Source organism: Trichosurus vulpecula, chromosome 4 (assembly GCF_011100635.1).
Source record: "Trichosurus vulpecula isolate mTriVul1 chromosome 4, mTriVul1.pri, whole genome shotgun sequence".
Taxonomy (NCBI): Eukaryota; Metazoa; Chordata; class Mammalia; order Diprotodontia; family Phalangeridae; genus Trichosurus; species Trichosurus vulpecula.
In genome coordinates, this window is record NC_050576.1 from 394991116 (window position 1) to 395010288 (window position 19173).

Here is a 19173-nt window from a genome sequence, read left to right on the forward strand (position 1 = left end):
TAAGTCTTTCCAGGCTTTTCTGAAAACATCCCCCCTTGTCATTTCTATATAGCACAATAGTATTCCATCACAATCATACACCACAATTTGTTTAGCCACTCCACAAATGATGGGCATCCCCTCAACTTCCAATTGTTGGCCACCACAAAAAAAGCTGCTATAAATATTTTTGTACATATAAATCCTTTTCCTTTGAAATAGCCTCCTAATTGATCTCCCTGCTGCTTCTCTGAAACATCTTTCAGTGGCTAAATTAAGATTCCTAAAACATAGGTCTGAATATGTCGCTCTCCTCCTCAAAAAGTTCCCTAGTACCTCTAGGATAAATACAGAGTGCCCAGTTTGGCATTTAAATGCTCCAGACTTATTTTCTTATTATTCCCTTTTCAAATATGCTTTCTTCCAGGCAAACCAAGACTTTTACTGATTCCTCAAATTCAGGATTCAATCCCTCATTTCATGACTTTGCACAGGTTCTTCCCTAATGCCTGGAATGCACATGTGTCATCTTTCCAGGTACAGTAGCTGTTTTATTTTTATCCTTTTGTTAATCATTTGTTAACCTCCTGAACTAGTCTTCAAATTGGAGAGCTGAATTACCTTTTAAAGTCTTAAAACTTTATACTTCTGTTCCTCCATAAACCATGATCTCATCAATGAAGATACTTCCTTCCATGGTGGAGATTGAAATACATACATGCCTTCTGAGCCTGGGTGATTCTCAACCAGGTCCTCTTATAAATCCTTCATAGAAGATCTACCCAATGCCCTGGAGGTCTTTTTCTTGCTCTTTTGGTAGCTCTGAGCCACCTTTTCTCTTGAATTTCCTCTATCCTCAAGTAGCCAGAATAAATCACATGACATCATAATAGCATGTACTTTAAATAGAATAAAAGGTAAGATAAGTAACAAAGAATAAATCAAGGTGCATACATTTTTGCCAACATTTCCAAAGGTGATCACCTTTTTACCCTCCAGGGACTAAAAGTTTTGAGTTCATTTGTATTCCCACAATGGCTTACCAACCCAACACTGTAATCCAGAGCAACAGCGTACTACTCAAATAGAAATGGATCTATGTTGCCACATATTGACTTAGAAAACCACAAATTAACATTATCTATTCTGTATTCCATTTTTATTTATTTTGTTAAACATTTCTCAATTACATTTTAATCTGGTTCCTCACTTGGGAGTTTTGATGAGACTTTGACACCTCTCATCTAGATGATAAAAGACGATAGTGATTTATTCATTGGACAGACACAGAAGTCTCTCTGTCTTGAAGGTTCTGAACCAGAGCTTGAATTTCCTGGAAGGCAATGCTTCTAAAGCATTGTTGAGAACTTATTCCATCTTCTTGGGAATGAGTATTAAATGCCTTCTACCACATTGCTGTCAGGAGTGTGAGGAAGCTTTCTGCTAGCCCCAGCAAGCATAAAATGCAGCCCGGGGAAAGCCTATGGCTCTGGGTCCATTTTCTTCCTCTTTCCTTTCCCATCTTTGTCTCTCTTTTTTTCTCTTCTCCTCTAGGATCAAAGTTTCCCTCTCACAGAGCAGAACCAGGAGAACATTGTACTCAACCACAGACGTATTGATTCTATGATGAGTAACTTTGACAGACTTGCCTCTCCTCAGCAATACAAGGCTCAAAGACAGCTCCAAAGGACTCATGATGGAAAATGCTAGCTACATCCAGAGAAAGAACTGTGGAATCTGAATGCAGATTGAGGCAAACTATTTGCTCTCTCTCTTTTTTTTTTTTTGGTTTTGTTTCTTCTCTCTCATGATTCATTCCATTGGTCATAAATCTTCTTTGCAACTTGACTATTGTGTAAATAAGTTTAATGGGAAGGTTTATGTAGAATCTATATCAGACTGCATGCCGTCTTGGAAGGGAGGGGGAAGGGGAGGGAAGGGAAGAAAATGTGAAACTCAAGAACACGTAAAACTAAGTGTCGTAAACTAAAAATAAAAAAATCTAATTAAAAAAAAGTTTCTCTCATGAAATCTCCATATAGCCTCTTTCAGGTATGCCACAAGTCTGTGACGCAACTCTGAATGCTTAGCACAGAGCTCAGCACTCTGTAGGCAAAACAAACATTTAATGTAAATTGTAAATGCTGGTGGTTTAAGGTTGAAAAAAATCTGGGGAATTTTCCTGCAGAAGGTGGCATTTGAATCGGGGACTTGAAAGACAGGGAAGATTTTGAAAACCAAGTACACTCCAAGTCATAGAAACAGTAAAGTACACTTATGAGGGTTCTTAAGTTCATTGATTTAGGAATTAGTGATCCTATCTGACTGAAACCTACAGGAGGGGGTAAAGCATGGAAAGGTAGTTTGGGACTAGAAGGTGGTAAGGAGGTTGGGTGCAATTCTGTAGGTGACATGGACTCATCGGCTATTTTTAATCATGGGAGTAGGCTGAGCAGAGCTCTGATAAGTGGTAAAGCCAGTTCACCTTGAGAGTCAAGGGAAGATTGTTATTTATATAGCCCTTTCTGACATACATGTAAGAAAGTACCTTCCTCACAATAACCCTGTCAAATAGGTACCACAGATAGTTACTGCCATTTTATAAATAAGGAAATGGAAGCAAAGGGAGAATAAGTGTCTTGCCCAGGGTCATGTGGAAATTGAAGTGCCAACATTCAAACCTAGTTCTGATGCCAAATCCAATGTTCTTTCTACTACACTCAATTTTCCCATATCTGAAACATATCTGGGAATAATCAACTTAATGTTTTACCAAACAAGAGCCTATTCCCAATGCCTGAAATGCTCTCCCCTCTTCAACTTCATCTGCTCAATTCTTACCCATCCTTTTAAAGCCCTTTAAAAAAGTTACAAGAGAGGCAGCTAGGTGGTACAGTGAATAGAGTCAGGAGGACCTGAATTCAAATCTGACCTCAGACACTTGACACTCACTAGCTGTGTGACCTTGGGCAAGTCACTTAACCCCAATTGTCTTGCCTTCCCCCCTCCAAAAAAAAGAAAAAGGAGTTACAAGAAAAAAAAGCCTATGACAAGCTTTTTTGGAGAAAGAGAATGCCTTTTTGCCCAGGCAAATGAGTTAGTCAGCTTCTTTGGGACAAGGGCCAGCATGCCATTTTTTATGTTCAAGTTCATAAGTGACTTTAGAGAATCCATGTGGGTGCATGTTGATTTGGCTTCACTTTTTACCAGTTATTACCACTGACCTAGAAGAATGCTGGTGGAATGCTTGATTTAGAATGATTATTTAACCTAGGCTTTCTTGCCCCTCGTTTTTGTGGTTTTATATCACAAAAATCAGAAGAGATTACCATCAGCTCTCCCACTGATTCACTTGGTAACCTTCAATTCACAAGCACTTCCCGGCAAAGTCTTCCTTCCTGGACACAGATGAAATGGCTATTCTGTTGGACTTGCAATGCAGTTCTCTACCATAACACATTTTTCTGACAGTTTAACAAGGAAGTTAAATTTTTGCTTGAAAGAAGCCCAGATTTTGAATGGGTAGCAAGGAGAGGAGCTAGAAAAGCAGTAACTATAAATGTATTCTTCCTCAGCTGTCAACAATGGATAAAAATAAAATAGACTCATTCATTAACATGTATTTATTGAAGGCCTATGTGCAAGGTGCTATAATGGGCACATTAAAAAACCACAACACTATCTGTATATAGCTTGGCTTTAAAAATACAGCTTTCAGTAGAAGCTGGGGAATACCTGTAGGTAGGTAGATTTAGCCACTTTTTCCCCCTATCATTTCAAATCACTAATTAGGTCAAAACTAGGCCAAGAAACCTAATGAAGTTGCTCTCTATGATCTAAGATGTCTACAGACTACTTAAAAAGGGGGTCACCCTTGCTTTGGACTTTCAGAAGCGTCAAACTAATGGAACAAACGTATTATCAATATTTACTCTTTATGAGACTCACATGGACTTCTTACCAACTGCTTTGCCACCCTGGAGACATCTCCACCCTGGAGTCCTACTCTCTGACTAGTGATTGCATATCTAGATCACTATTTCAGGAGGACCCTAGCCATACTTCACTTTTCTCACAACTTGACTCTAAGGACTCCTCCACCCGCACCAACTGCCTTTTCTCATTAAGCTTATTTGTATTTGAGTCATAGTATCTGACATCTGAATCATGATGACACATAGTATGTGCTTAATAAATGCTTACTCCATCTTGGGGAGGGGGAGAGGGAAGGAGGCAGAAAAAATTTAAAACTCAAAAGCTTATGGAAGTGAATGCTGAAAACTAAAAATAAATAAATTAATTAATCAAAAGAAGAAAAATAAATGCTTACACTATCTCCATCTACTTCAGTCATGCAGGTGCTATATTGGATAATTAGAAGGCAGAAACAAAAATAGTGCCTAAGGAGTTCCTACATTGATTTAGAGGACAGCACTAAAAGTAAGAGACCCTTCTCAACCAGGGGACCATTTTCTTTGTATGTTACAAGAAGCAAAGAGCCCCCAATTTCAAATCAACATTGGCAGGAAGCTACCAGTGGAAAACAGATGGATGGTAAAGAGGAATGATGGTAATTAATGACATAGGATGAAGCATCTCAGTAGTCAGTGGAGGAAGAGTTATTAGACAACTGATTAAAAGAATGGTTCCATAAATTGTTATGATGCTTTGGAATATCTTAGAGAGTACAAATCTAAGATTTTTTTTAAAAAAATGTTACTTAACGTAACTCTCCTGAAGTCATGTGATTGGGCACTAGTTTAAGCTGAACATTTCCATCTCAATGTGACAAAATTCCTATCTCTTTGCCTCCCCCGAGACTATGAATTGTGTAAAGTTAGGCAGACATTTCCTGATATGAACAAAACATTCACACGCAGTGAGTCCAGATTATTGTAAAACAATCAGGATACAACTGTACCAGAAGTCTGAGTGTACTGGGCAGCTGAAACATAGCTTATTTATAAGCACTCACAATTTCATGAAGTGTTAAAAAGGAAATCTCTCAGTCGCAGGCATGAAAAGCTACTAAATAATCCTTAAACAAGGGTCAAGTGGTGGACCATTCTCTCGAGTGACCAGTATCACTGAAGATGATGGAGATTTTGTCAGGCAAAGTCTATGTATGTATATACTTTATTCTGCTCAGTGAATAAGGCCACAAACAAGTGTAAACAAGCATTGATCAAAATCAGTGGAGCACGATGTTTGACCAATCCAGAGTACTGAAAACATGGTTTCATAAATTAAGGCTCAGAAAGTCTGCTTTGGGCTCTTCCAATACCTCAGTACATGACAGATGGTCCATTTAACCACTCAGAATGCATTTCTAGCATATATTTGCTCTGCAGATGTGAGTATAAAGTTTAATCCAAGTTCATGAGGTGATTTGAGATCTTTTGATTAAAAGTACAAGGAGTTCTGAATATGGCTCTTAAACGCTGGAGTCAGAAAAGTGAGTTGGACAAACGAAGCTTCATTACAGTGGCATGATGTAATGTTGGCATAGTAACTTTCAGTACAGAATATTTTAATCATAAATCTAATTGTTCTCTTTGGGCTTTGATGTTCCAGATCCAATTATGTGATAAGACTATCAGCAGGTAGTTCTGCAGTCTATTTTTTAATGACTTAAATACCAATGGGCTATGTGGTCTATTTTAGATTAATGCTAAATTGGTGAGATTAGGATCAATTGGTAATTAATCTATCTAAGAATTTATTAAGCACCTACTATGTGCCAGGTTCCTAGCCCATCTTCATTTTTACAAGTGAGGAAATTGAGGCTTAGAGAGCTGAAATAATTTGCCCAAGGACAGAAGATTTGAATCCAGGTCCTCTTAAATTACCAAGCTAGTATTCTTTCCACTATTCCATTCCACTATCAAAAAGCTCACATTTAAATTCTTCAGGGACCATGGATTGCAAATGTTAAAAACAGCACTTTCAATTCAGTTTAAAGCAGAAAAACAACCAGTGAGATGGAGGTTAAGTCTATCCTCAACCATCCCTCCCATCCTGTATTTTCCCTTCCCTCAGTTTTTCTTCTCTCTCCTGGTTCTCCTCTTATCTCCCTCACCACTCTTCTCCATCTACTTGACAGGATCCACTTCTTCATGCCCTCCTAAGAATGGATGTCACCATCTCCTCAAAGTTCCCTTTTGGGCCTTTTCCTCTTCTCTCTCTGCAACCTCTTCCTTAAAACTGCCCCATCCATTTCTCCCCATCAGAAAGTCAGCTCACTGCGAGCAGGGGTTGCTTTCCTCTGTACTTGTATTCCCAGGGCCTCACACAGCGCCTGGCACACTGTTCTTGTTGTTCAGTCATGCCCAACTCCTCATGATCCTATTGGGGGTTTTCTTGACAAAGATACTGGAGTGGCTTGCCATTTCTTTTTCTAGTTCATTTGACAGATTCAAGAAAACTGAGTCAAACAGGGACAAGTGACTTCCCCAGGGTCACCCAGCTAGGAAATGTCAGAGGCCACATTTGAACTCAGGAAGACCAGTCTTCCTGAAATCAGACCTGGCACTGGAGCACTCAGTTGCCCCACACACAGCAGATGGTTAATACTTAACTGATGCCATGACCTCAACGATTACCTCTATGTAAATCTTTATTTACCAGAGGGCAAGTGAGGTTGCACAGTGGATAGAGTGCTAGGCCTGAAGTTGGGAAGATCTGAGTTCAAATTTGGCTTCAGATACTCACTACTCCACCCTGGGTAAGCTGATCAACGTGTTTGCCTCAGTTTTCTCATCTGTAAGATGGCAGTAATAAAAGCACCTACCTCCTAGGGTTATTGGGAAGATCAACTGCGATAATTATGAAGGGCTCAGCACAGGGCCTGGCACATAGTAAGTACTATGTAAATATCAGCTATCATTATTATTATTATTAGTTCTCTCTCCTAATATGTTCCCTCATTTCCAACTGCCTGTTAGACACTGTATTAATAATTCAAAATTCAGCATCAAACTGTTTTCCCAAATCAGTCCTTCCTCTTATTTTCCTCATTTCTATTAATTCAGTCACCATTCAGCCACCTAGGTCGGAAACGTTGGAGTCATCTTGTCCCTGATCTCCCATCTGATTAGTTATTAAATCCTATCAAATCCATCAGGGCTTGTTCTCTCCTTTCTACCACTCTAATTTAGGCCTTAATCACCTCTCACCCAGACTACTTTTTAATAACCTCCTAACCAGCCTTAATGGACAAGTCTGCTTACATGCCTCACCTTCTCAAAAAGCTTTAGTAGCTCCCCACTGATAAAATAGAAACTTCTTCTCTGACAATCAAAAATTCCACAGGTTACCTTTCGGAGCCTTATTTTAAACTGCTTGCTTCTGTATTTTCTAGATTCTAACCACACTTCACTGCTAGTCATTCCCTAATCTTGTCCTGCTCACGCCTGTGTTCACACGCTCACACATACCGTTGTCTCCCATACCTGAAAAGGAATCCATTTCCACTTGTTGAAAGCAGGACTTTTATTTAAGGTTCAGCTTTCACCCCTTTTTAGGCAGCTAGGTGGTGCAGTGCTTAGAGCTCTGGGCCTAGAGTCAAATCTCAGGCACTTACTAGCTATGGTCATGTGATTTAAATTTTTTCTGCCTCCATTTCCTCAACTGTAAAAGGGAGATAAATAATTGCAGTGACCTCTCAGTGTTTCTGAGAATCAAACTGAATTAATATTTGTAAAGTGCTTTTTTTCCTCCCTCTTTTCTCTTCCAAGGTTCCAGAAGGAAACATGTGTACATGTTTCATCTTTTTTTAGATCCCTGAGGGTAGAGACTGTGTCATTTTCTACCTTTGTATTCTAGCAAAGTACACAAAGTATTGCTTGATACATTTAATATTTTTATTGAAATGTTTTGTTTTCCCATTGCAAACAGTTACAAATTACCCCCACTCCATGAGGTCTCTTGCAACAAAGTAAAACAATGAAGCAAAAACAGCAATACAGCAATCTCTTCCGAAAGTGAATGTATATGCACCACCCCTCCCCAACTTCTATTTTTTTTTAAATGAACAGAAATCTATCTTCTTTTTCTCCTGAATTTAATGGAACCCTCAGCTAATACCTGGCTATCAGTACTAGGCACTAGAGCATTCCTAAGAGACCCCAGAGTAGAGGAGGAGAGATCGGTGCTCTATTGGCCTGTCCAATTTGTAGAAGCAAAAGGGTGAGAGAGGGGCCCAGAGGCTGTAGCCGTATGGAAATTGTAGGAGGTGTCAGCATGCTACCCCTAACTACCTGGATGACCTTGGGGGTGCTCTCTTGCCCTCAATTCCCTCAACAGTAAAATAAGGGGAGGTGTGAAGCATGGGAATCTTCACAGCTAATTTTCTATAGCTTTTATTAAGTCAAGAAAACAAGTCTGCTTTTCGAGGACTTTATGGCAAAACAAATGAGAAAAGTGACCACTCTGCTTGAAAATCTCTACAAGTGCTGCTACAACAAAATTAAATCAAGGGGGAAAAACAGTGCCTAGCATCCACCGACAAGCACTTTCCTGGTATGTTTCTGGGCAAGAGAAAGGAGAGATAATGGCGGAAAAGGAAAGAAGCTTAACCAACCAGCAAAGCAAAACTGATAAGGGAGGAAGAGATAAAATTATCATTGCATGAGGGCAAAGCACAAACTGACTCACTGTCAAATGGAAAACCAGACAAATGCTTTTTTTTTCAAATGTTCTTTTGCCAGCCACCAATTTGTTGCTAGGTTGTACTCTGCTGGCCGATTGTTTCTAGGGGGCCGTGAATAATACTCTCTTAAAAATCATTCAATCTATTGGAAAGGTTTTTTTCTATTCATCTTTTAGGGCTTTGATATCTTCACCTAGAAATCTGTTTGTTTTTTGTTCATTTGGTTTTTGGTTTTTTAGGGTGGTGTTCTGATGCCTTCACCTGGAAATCTGGGGATTTTTTTTGTTCGTTTGTTTTTTTTTTAGGGTGGAGAGAGATATATTATATCAGAAATAGCAACCTCCTACAGAGCTTATGTGAGACCAAATTGAGTATGACGTTCAACACAAAAACTGGTTCTGGGTATTTATAATGTCATTTTGAATAATATCAGGCAGACCTAGGAAGGTATTTATAGTTGTGTAGTAGAAGGGAGGCAAGAGAAGGATGGGTGAGTCATAAATTATTCTGTTCTATTCAAAGATTATTATAGCACTTTCCCTGAAACAAAGAGCATTGCAGATAATGACCTTAAAATTGTAACTCATATTCTATTTTTGAGGTGGTCTTATCAGTTAGCTAGGGGTGATTTCTTTGTCACAGGTAAAAAGACAACAGAGAAGAGAATGTGGGACAAGTCTACAGGCCTTCAAACATGCCTCCCTCCCGTCCTTAAAACGTCTTCACTAGGTACATATAACATGCAAGGACAACTCTGAAAGTAACAGATAGGGTTTCTTGGATTTTTTTTTTTAAGTAAGCGTGTGAAACAGATTCATGGTTTCATTCAGAATCCTCTTTATATTTTGCTATGTGTATGTACGTAAATGATCTTTCTGTGTGTTAAGTTCAGAATAAAAAACAAAATGAAATAACTTTCACTAGATTCTTACCCACCTTTCAAGCTATATTTCTCTGCTCTCTTTTCTAACCAAATTCCAAAGAAGTTATTTGAACTCATTACTTCTACTTCCTCTCCTTTCACTCTATTTAAACTCTTTGTAATCTGGCTTCCAAACCTCATTCCTCAATTGAAAATCTCCCTCCAAAGATACTAATGATTCCTTCACTGCAGAATTTGATTTTCTTTTCTCCGTCTTTATCATTTACTTTTCCGTGGCCTCTGACGCTGTTAAGCACCCATATCCTTTCTTCTTGGATATTCTTTCCTCCATGGGTTTTCCTGACATTGCTCTCCTTTGGCCCTCTTGTCTTTCTGAGACTACTTCTCACACTTCTTTGCTGGATCATCATTATCATGCCCCCTAACTGTGGGGGAGGAGATAGGGAAATAGAACTCTCAAAGCTCTATCCTAGGCCCTCCTCTAAACTTCTCAATTTCCATGTCAAGAAGCCCCTGGAAATGCCTGTGCCCCTCTCTTCTGATCCATGAATCCCTGGTCTGGACCCCCATTTCATGAGATATCCAGGCCATACTCACTTTACTCCTGGGTCTATTCGTTTTTTGGAATTCTCTACCTTCCTCTTCAGCCTGGATACCTTCACTTATCCCCTTGTTTTTCACCTCTGCTGTTTTCCCCCCATTAGAAAATAAGCCCCTTAAAGGTAAGGTCTTTTTTTTTTTTTGCTTGAACTTGTATTTATCCTGTCCATATTTATTATGTATGTACATGTTTTAAGTACTTACTATGTGCAAAGAACTATGCAGAAGAGATATGTTTCTGGGAGGGAGTAGTGGTAAAAACAGAAGATAGTTACCACAATCTATACAACTGTAGTGACCACAAATAGCAAGCCCTGAACAAATGTTTTAAAATGATGAAGTTACTTATGGGAATTATGGGTCATCCAGTCCTCTCTCATCTATCTTTGACACTCCTGCTCCAGGGATTCAATCTGGCAGATGTTTTGTGAGTACAGCATGAGGTGTGGTGTTGTTTGAGATGCAAAAGAGGTGGAAGAAATAATTCCAACTCCTGACAGAACTGGCTGGGAAAATGTTTATTTACACACACACACACACACACACACACACACACACACACACGTACATATACGTTCACATATACTTACATATACACATACACATATATACAGAAAATTTATATATTTATATATGTATAAAAATTTCCCATATACATATTTATACACACATATTTATATCTATATAGGCATATGGGACACTTAAAAGTTAACTGAAAGGCACCATAGAAAGAAGTGCTGAGGGGACATAGGCAGAAGGAGCAATCACAGGATCTGGGTTCCATTCCTTGCTCTTCCACTCACTACCTGTGCGACTTTGGAGGAGGCCCTCACAGGATGTCAGTTTCTTCATCTGTAAAGTTAAGTTGCTGGACCTGATGATCTCTAAGAGGCCTTCCAGACCCATGTTTACCCCTCCTAATACTTGGAGCCAGAAGGGACTTTGGAAGTCATTTAACACAATCATTACTTTTATATGGACAATCTGAGGCTCAGATAAAAGTCATAAAGGCCAAAGTGGGGTTGCAGTTATTGCTGTGATTCAGTTGTGTCCGATTCTTTGTCACCCCATTTGGGGTTTTGGTTTTTGGGTTTTTTTGGCAAAGATACTGGAGTGGTTTGCCGTTTCCTTCTCCAGCTCATTTTACAGATGAGGAAACTAAGACAAATGTAGTTAAGTGACTCACCTAGGGTCACAGAGCTAGTAGGTGTCTGAGGTCACATTTGAACTTGGGTCTCCCTCACTCCAGGGTCAGCACTCTATCCACTGGACAACCTAGATGCATCTAGGTACACAAGTAATATTGTGGCACAAGCTATACATAAGCATCAAAAATACTTCTGAATTCAGGAAGATGGGTTTTCCTGACTCCAGGCCCACCACTCAATCCACTCTGCCACCTAACTGTCCCTCAAAGTGGGGTAGGATCAGTTAATAAAAGTTTTCTGAAGGAATTTATTTTTGAGGCAGATCTGATAGAAAGTAAGGAGCATGGATAGCTGGAGAGGAGGTCAAAAAACACTATAGGAAGGGTAATTGGCAAGGAGGTGAAAATTAGAAAGCTGAGTGCAAGTAGCAACAAGCAGCCTGTCTTGATTATACTACGCAGGCCATACTGAGGAGGGGAGAAAAATTAGAAGAACAGCTGATAGGGTCTCAAATGCTCACGGGACAGCTATGTGGGATGGGACATGCTGTTAGAGACAGTGGTGTCAGACAACTTGGGGAAGTGAACAGAGACCTGACCTCAGAGTCTGAAAGACCTAAATTTGAGATTTGCCTCTGCCTAAGGTACAACTTTGCAGTGCCCCAGAAGACTTTCTTTTTTTAAAAAAAATTTTTTTGAGTGGGGGAAGGCAATAGGGTTTTAGAGGCAATTGGGGTAAAGGAAGACTTTCAAAGTGGCAAAGAAGGTACTGATCTCCTTTAGTGGAGATTTTTCTCTCTTTATGAAATCACAATTCCAGGAGAAGAGAGACACAAAACACACACACACACACACACACACACACACACACACACACACATATACACAATGGGAACTGATATTCTCAACATCTTCACTAATACCTAACATTTACCAAGGACAAAGTACTGCATTTATTATTTTAATATAATTTTAGAGGATGGCAATTGGAAGCAGACAAGTTCCTATGGCAGGGCTGGCTCACCTCATAGAAGAGGCCTTCAGGGAACTGCTGGAAGCACTGTGCACAGACGAAACACTGCTCATGGTACAGTTCGCCATTGCTGTTCACAATCTTCTCGGCAGGGGCAAAGCCTCCTTTGCAGCGTTCACACAGGGCATTAGCCAGGGCATTCGCCATATTACTGTAAAAGACAAAGGTGAGGAGACAGGTCTGAGCCTTTTTTCATGCTTAAAGATGCTGAGATAAAATGGAATGCAAAACATGATTATAGGATTTAGGGCTAGAATCTCCTTCATTTTCTACTTGGGGAAACTTAGACCCAGACAAGTGAAGCTATCTGCCCCAAGTTTTTTTGTTGTGGTTCAGCTGTTTTAAACTCTTCATGGTCCCATTTGAAGTTTCCTTGGTGAAGATACTAGAATGACTTGCCATTTCTTTCTACCTCATTTTACAGATGCTGAAACTGAGGCAAACAGGGTTATGTGACTTGGCCAGAGTCACATAGCTAGTAAGTGGCTGAGGCCTGATTTGAACTCAGGAAGAGTAGTCTTCCTGACTCCAGGGCCAGCACTTTATTCACTGCACCACCTAGCTGCATCAAGTTACACAAGAAATATTGTTGCACAAGTTACACATAAGCACCAAAAATACTTTTAAAAAATATCCCCATTACTAATATGTTCAGCCTGTAGTGGACTTGAATCTAAGGTCTCTAACCTCTAGGAACTTATATTAAAAAAAAAATTCGATTCCACAAACATTGACTACTAAGTGTCAGGGCAGTTAAATGTTGGGGGTATAAGCACAAAAAAGAAAACCATTCCTGCCCTCCAGAGGTTTACTTTCTAATGAAGGGATTAAAACCTTTAGATAGACAATTAAGTACAAAGCATATACAAAAAGAAATGCAAAACAATCTTGGGAGAGAGAGGACACTCACAACTGGACTAGAAAGATCAGGAAAGTAGAGTTTCTAAAAAGCTGGGATGAGGAGAGAATGTATTCCATGTGTGGAGTACCTCTCCCCACCCCCACTTTGTATAGACATGGGGGCTGTTGTGTTAGAGAAATAGCTGAAAGGTCAGTTTGGATGGAGTGAAGTACACTCACCAGATGAGGACTGATATGAATTACGACTGGGAAAGTGGGCAGAAATCAAGACTGTGGGGGTGTTTGAAATGCCAGGCTTAGCATTTTGTTATTTTATCTCAGAAGGAATAGGAAGTTGCTGAAGATTTGCTTACTTGTGTTCAATTTCTCTTAAAATAAACATAATACTTGCTTTGGCACTATGTGCAACTAAAAAGGTTTAAAAAAAAACCCTTTGACCCAGCAATATCACTTCTAGGGCTGTATCCCAAAGAGATCATAAAAATGGGAAAAGGACCCACATGAACAAAAATATTTATAACAGCCCTTTTTGTGGTAGCCAAGAATTGGAAACTGAGGGGGTAACCATGAATCAGGGAATGGCTGAACAAGTTGTGATATATGAATGTAATGGAATACTATTGTGCTATAAGAAATGACGAGCAGGCAGACTTTGGGAAAACCGGGACTTATATATGAATTGATGCTGAGTGAAGTGAGCAGAACCAGGAGAACATTGTACACAGTAACAGACACACTGTTGGAGGACTGATTTTGATAGACTTAGCCCTTCTCAGCAATTCAAGGACCTAAAACTTTTCCAAAGGACTCATGATGGAAAATGCCATCCACATCCAGAGAAAGAACTATGGAGTCTGAATGCAGAGTGAGGCAGACTCTTTTCTCTTTTGTTTTGTTTTGTTTTCTTTCTCATGGTTTCTCCCATTCATTACAATTCTTCTATGCAACATGACTAATGTGAAAATGTGTTTAATAGGAATGTATGTGTAGAGTCCATATCAGATTGCATGCCCTCTTGGGGAGGGGGAGAAAATTTAAAATGTATGGAAATGTATGTCGAAGACTGAAAATAAATTAAATATTAAAAAAAACAACCCTGAATATTGAGCTATCAAATGAAATCTCAAAAGTTTCTTTGCTCTAATAAAAAATGCTAATGAGATCTCAAAATGGAATATTATTGCCAAGCAGAACAGATTATACCAGTAGAACTCTCGCCACTGTAACCCAGGTGCCCCTTTGGTTTAAAAACTGTGAAAAAGCTATTGCTTTAAGTTACTCTTTCCATATGGTAATATTATTAGCCTCCATTCATGTATTGCTTTAAGTTGCAACAACAACAAGGTGAGGTAGGTAGTGTAAGTATGACTATGCCCATTCTGCAGATGTTGACACTGCTCACGTTCACCTGTTGGAGCCCTCATTCCAATCTGTCTGCTGACTCTTAAGAACAGTGCTCTCTCCATTCTGTCACACAGCCTCTCAATAATAACTGGCATTTATATAGTGCTTTAAGGTTTACAAAGCACTTTGCTCACAACCCCAGGACAAAGGCAGTACAAATATTGTCCTCATTTTATCGAAGAGGAGACTGAGGTTCAGGGAAGTGAAGCAATTTACCTGTGGGTGCCAAACTATTAAAGCTAAGGTCCAAAACCCATGTCTCCCAACTTCAAGTTCAGGGTTCTGTTTCCTGTACCAGGAAGCCTCTGTAGCTAAGGTTTCCAAAAGCTCGCTGTTCTACTGTTTAGTTGTATTATAATCCACATTTAATGAATTAAAAAATTACAATATAAAAAAAAATTACAATCTATACTTCTATCTGGGAGTCACACAATCTTAGAATGAGAAACCTAGAGATGTTCTTTTCATTCTATAGGGGAAAAAATGAGGTCCAGAGAGTCAACTGATTTGATCAAGGTTATGTAGCTATTTCCCAAACCAGTGCTTTTTTCACCTATATCCTAATTTTATCATGTTTAAAGGTCTAGGTTCCCTTATTCAGTGAGCCATTTGTCATCAGGGAACAGGTCTTATACTCTTTTTTTTAATGACCCATAATGTTTAGAAAAATATTAGAGATATAGAAAACATTCAATAAATGTGTCAATTAATTGATCGACCAATCTCAAATTCTATCAAACCAAGTACTCCAATGAATCTATAACCTCAACAATCTGGACGTTGCCTTCCAGTGACACAGATCAAAACCCACGCATACCAGCCCATCTGGTATAATTCAGCCTATCTCTGCCTATAAGTCTGCCACGGGCGATCCATCCAAAGTGCTACGGGTTTGCCTACCCTTTTTCGGACATCTTGAAGAAACCAGTAGAACACTTGAGTTATCTACGTGATGTTGCACCCTGCCACATGACCAATCCACCCTCTTTTTTGATCATACATTTTCCTGATGATATCCTTTCCTCCAGTTTTCTCTGAAGTTACTCATTTATTACATGTTACAGTTAGTTCACATCCACCACGAACATCTCCACCACTCTCTGTGCATAATCATTTTCAATTCTTTGAAGATTATTATGTACCATAATTCATGGCTACATGACAACATCAGTAGAGTACTGGGTCTTTGATCCTGGGAGAAGTTTGTGGTCATGAAAGAAGCTTTGCAATTTCTTGAAGATAACAGCTTCCTAAACTGCACATATACTGGCGGGTGGGGGGGGGCAGGGAAGATAAAGAGGGAGGAAAATATATATATATATAGTGCTAGCTATATGACCTTGGGCATGTTATTTCTGTTTTTCTTTCCTTTTTTTTTTTTTTTTTTTTTAAGAACTGGGTCTCCCTATCTTGCCCAGGTTGGAAATACAGGTGCTATTCATGGGCCTGATCCCCCTACTGATGAGCATAGGGGCTTTGACCTGCTCAGTTTTGGACGTAGGCTGGTTCACCTCCCCTCAGGCAACCTGGCATCCTCCCTGTCCTGCTCCTGGGAGTTCACTGTCTTAATGCAGAAGGTGGTGTGGACATAGCTTCCTGTAACTCAGAGTATCAGAGCTCAAGAGATCTACCAGTCTCAGCCTTCCCAATAACTGGGCCTGATATTCAGCCATTTTATTTTTCCAGGAATTAGACTTCTCATTTATAACATAAGAGGGCTGGCCTGGATGAGCTCAAAAGTTTCTTCCATCCCTAGATCCAACATCTAAAGCTAGAGGATGTTTAGTTTGGGGCTACCTCAAATCACAAAATGACTCTTATTTTGTCCAGACAGGGCTGGCCTTAAGTATGAAGGTGGCTGGTTACATTAGCCACCCTGCAGGGGAACTTGCCTCAAGAAGGCAACCTCTTGTCCCATGGTTCTTAGTGCAAGCACTAAATAAGGAATAATCAATAGCCAGAAAAGAAGCAACTTTTCACACTGCACTTAGGACACTTGTTAGCTGCGTGGCCTTGGGCAAGTCACATCAACCTGTTTGCCTCAGTTTCTGCATCTGTCAAATGAGCTGGAGAAGGAAATGGCAAACCACTCTGGTATCTTTGCTCAGAAAATCCCAAATGGGGTCACACAGAGTTGGACACACACTGAAACAACAGGGTTGTTTCGAGGATCAAATGAAATGATAATTGTAAAGTGTACATAGTATAGGTACTTAATCAATGCTAGCTGTTATTAGCTGATACTTAGAAAGAGATGTAGCATATAACTCCCTATCTACTTACCTGGAATCTAAAGCTTAAGGGTGAATGGGGAGAAGGGGGGGCAGGACTTGGCGGGGCAAGGTAGGAAAAAGGGAATAGAAACAAAATGAAAGGCTGCTTAGTCTATTTCAAAATCCACTGCTACCCATTTTTCTTTTTAAAGGCACTGTAATAACTTACATCAATTTTGCAAAGTGCTTTCTTTACAATATCATTGTGATGTGAGTAGTCCAAGTAGTATTGTGCCCATTCACAGAGAAGAAAACTGAGGCTCAGTGACTTGCCCAAGCTCATGGAGCAAGCCTTAGTCAAGACTTGAACCTGATTTTCTGACTCCAAGACCAGCACTCTTTCCACTATACCACCAAAAGTTAAAATCGAACCCCTCTATTGGCCAAAAAAGATGAAACATCACTTTCTCCTTCCTGCAGAAGCCAGACCTTCAAAAGAGAGACAAGAAAAGGGAAAGGAAAAAAACCCCACTATAACAAACAAAAACCCCAAAACAATTCAAACCACAGCAGCAACTCAGACCACAATTATAACTGTAATGATAATAATCCACGAGAAAAATTACCTTCTACTTGTAGGGTTTTATGCTTTCCAAAGAGCTTTCATGCACACTTATTTAATCTAATGTTGAGACAACCAGAAAATATTTATTAAATGCTTCCCAAGGGAATTGCATAATTCTCATTTCCATTTTATAGATAATGAAGAGGAAGCACAGAAAGGTTAAACAATGCGCCCTAGGTCATACAGTTTGATAGTGACAGTTTATGTGGATTAAATTCAAGGCTCATTCTGCCTCCAAGGTCTCACTTACAATTTGTATAAATTATTAGAAGCTATACTGAATTCAGCTAAGGATTTAAAACATGTATCAAGATAAAGAGTTTTACCCCTTCTCATCTCCCTTTTCCCTCCCACCAAAAAGGGGGAGAGGAAGGAGAAGAAGGATAATATTCACAATATGCCTCAGCTGTATGGTACACTTCCTGACCCCTCCCCCACCTATAACAATACAGTCCCATTTTTTAGTCTAGCTGAAACGAAATCTGTGTGAAAACAGTATAACCATCATCCCATGCTTTCTACAGGAAGCCTTTCCCAGTCCCTTTTAATTCTAGTGCCTTCCCTCTCTTAATTATTTCCTTTTTTATGCTGTACATAGCTTAGTTTGTACATATTTGCTTGTTGTCTCCCCTATTAGACTGTGGGCTCCTTTAGGGCAGGGACTGCCTTTTGCCTCTTTTTGTATTCCTAATGCTTGGCACAATGCCTGGCACATAGTAGGTAGCCAGGTTTGAAGAAATAATGCAATATGGTTTCTAAAAAATTCATCGTTTGGTAATTACTACATATCAAAGACAGTGTAATTTTTGTAATAGAGATAATCAGACAATGATCAAAGCTGTCTGGTATCAAAGGAGAAATCATATGGCAGCCTACAGAAGCACTATGGCTAATTATAATCAATTAATTTGCCAGGATGTGAAATCAAAAAGTGTTCATGAAAAAACTCCTGTGAACACTTAAACCCTCAGGATAGAGCCTTCTGAAACAATAATCTACCACTAGTTAAGTCAATTTACTCTAAAACGAGTGGTACATATGTCTAGCTTTCCATATTTAAATGTGTCAGCCTCCTCCCTTCCATTTGTTGTAACTTTCTGAAAATAATAACTAGACATATTTGTGTAGAGCATGTTTACAAAAACATCCTTCACAGCAGCTGTGAAATAGGTAGGGTAATTATAATCACTTTTATTTTGCAAATGAAGATCCTAAGTCTCATAGAATCAAAGATTTAGAGCCCAAAGAGATCTTACAAATTACCTTGTCCAATTCTCTTATTTTATAAAAGAGAAAAGATGGGCTCAGAGAGGTTAAATTACTTAACCACTGTCACAAGGACAGTTAGAGAGTAATACTAGAAGCCTAGGCCTTCTAACTCTTTATTCTATAGCATCTTTTCCACTATACTGCACAAAATTAACCAATAATTCAACAGTGACCACTTATAAAGCGCTTACTAGCACAATAGGCTAAAATAAAGCATTTTTCTGGTTTTAATCAGAACACCACATAGTTCTAGAGATCATCTCTAGAATTCCCTGGATAAGACACCTTCTACTCTCCTACGGAAATTGGCAAGGTCCTCAGGTACAGAACACTGCATATAGTTTGAGATCCCCCTTTCCCCATATTAGATCAGTTTTGTTTATTTCTTTTTCTTGTCTCATTTTTTTTCTTTCTTTCTTTAAAACATTCTTTGTTACACGTAATAGCTCTCTGGGAGAGGTGAAGAGGGGTAATTAAGAGGATATAAAACAAAATAAAGAATGTCCCAA

At 39.3% G+C, this 19173-nt stretch overlaps 1 protein-coding gene across 5 annotated transcripts in view; it reads right to left on the reverse strand.

The window, feature by feature from the left end:
• Nucleotides 1-19173, reverse strand: part of LIMS1 (LIM zinc finger domain containing 1) — a 206610-nt gene that overhangs the window by 22836 nt on the left and 164601 nt on the right. For all 5 annotated transcript variants that reach the window (XM_036755121.1, XM_036755123.1, XM_036755118.1 and 2 more), the window contains one exon: nucleotides 12284-12443. In XM_036755121.1, coding sequence (XP_036611016.1) covers nucleotides 12284-12443 — 160 coding nt within the window. The remainder of the gene's footprint in view (nucleotides 1-12283; nucleotides 12444-19173) is intronic.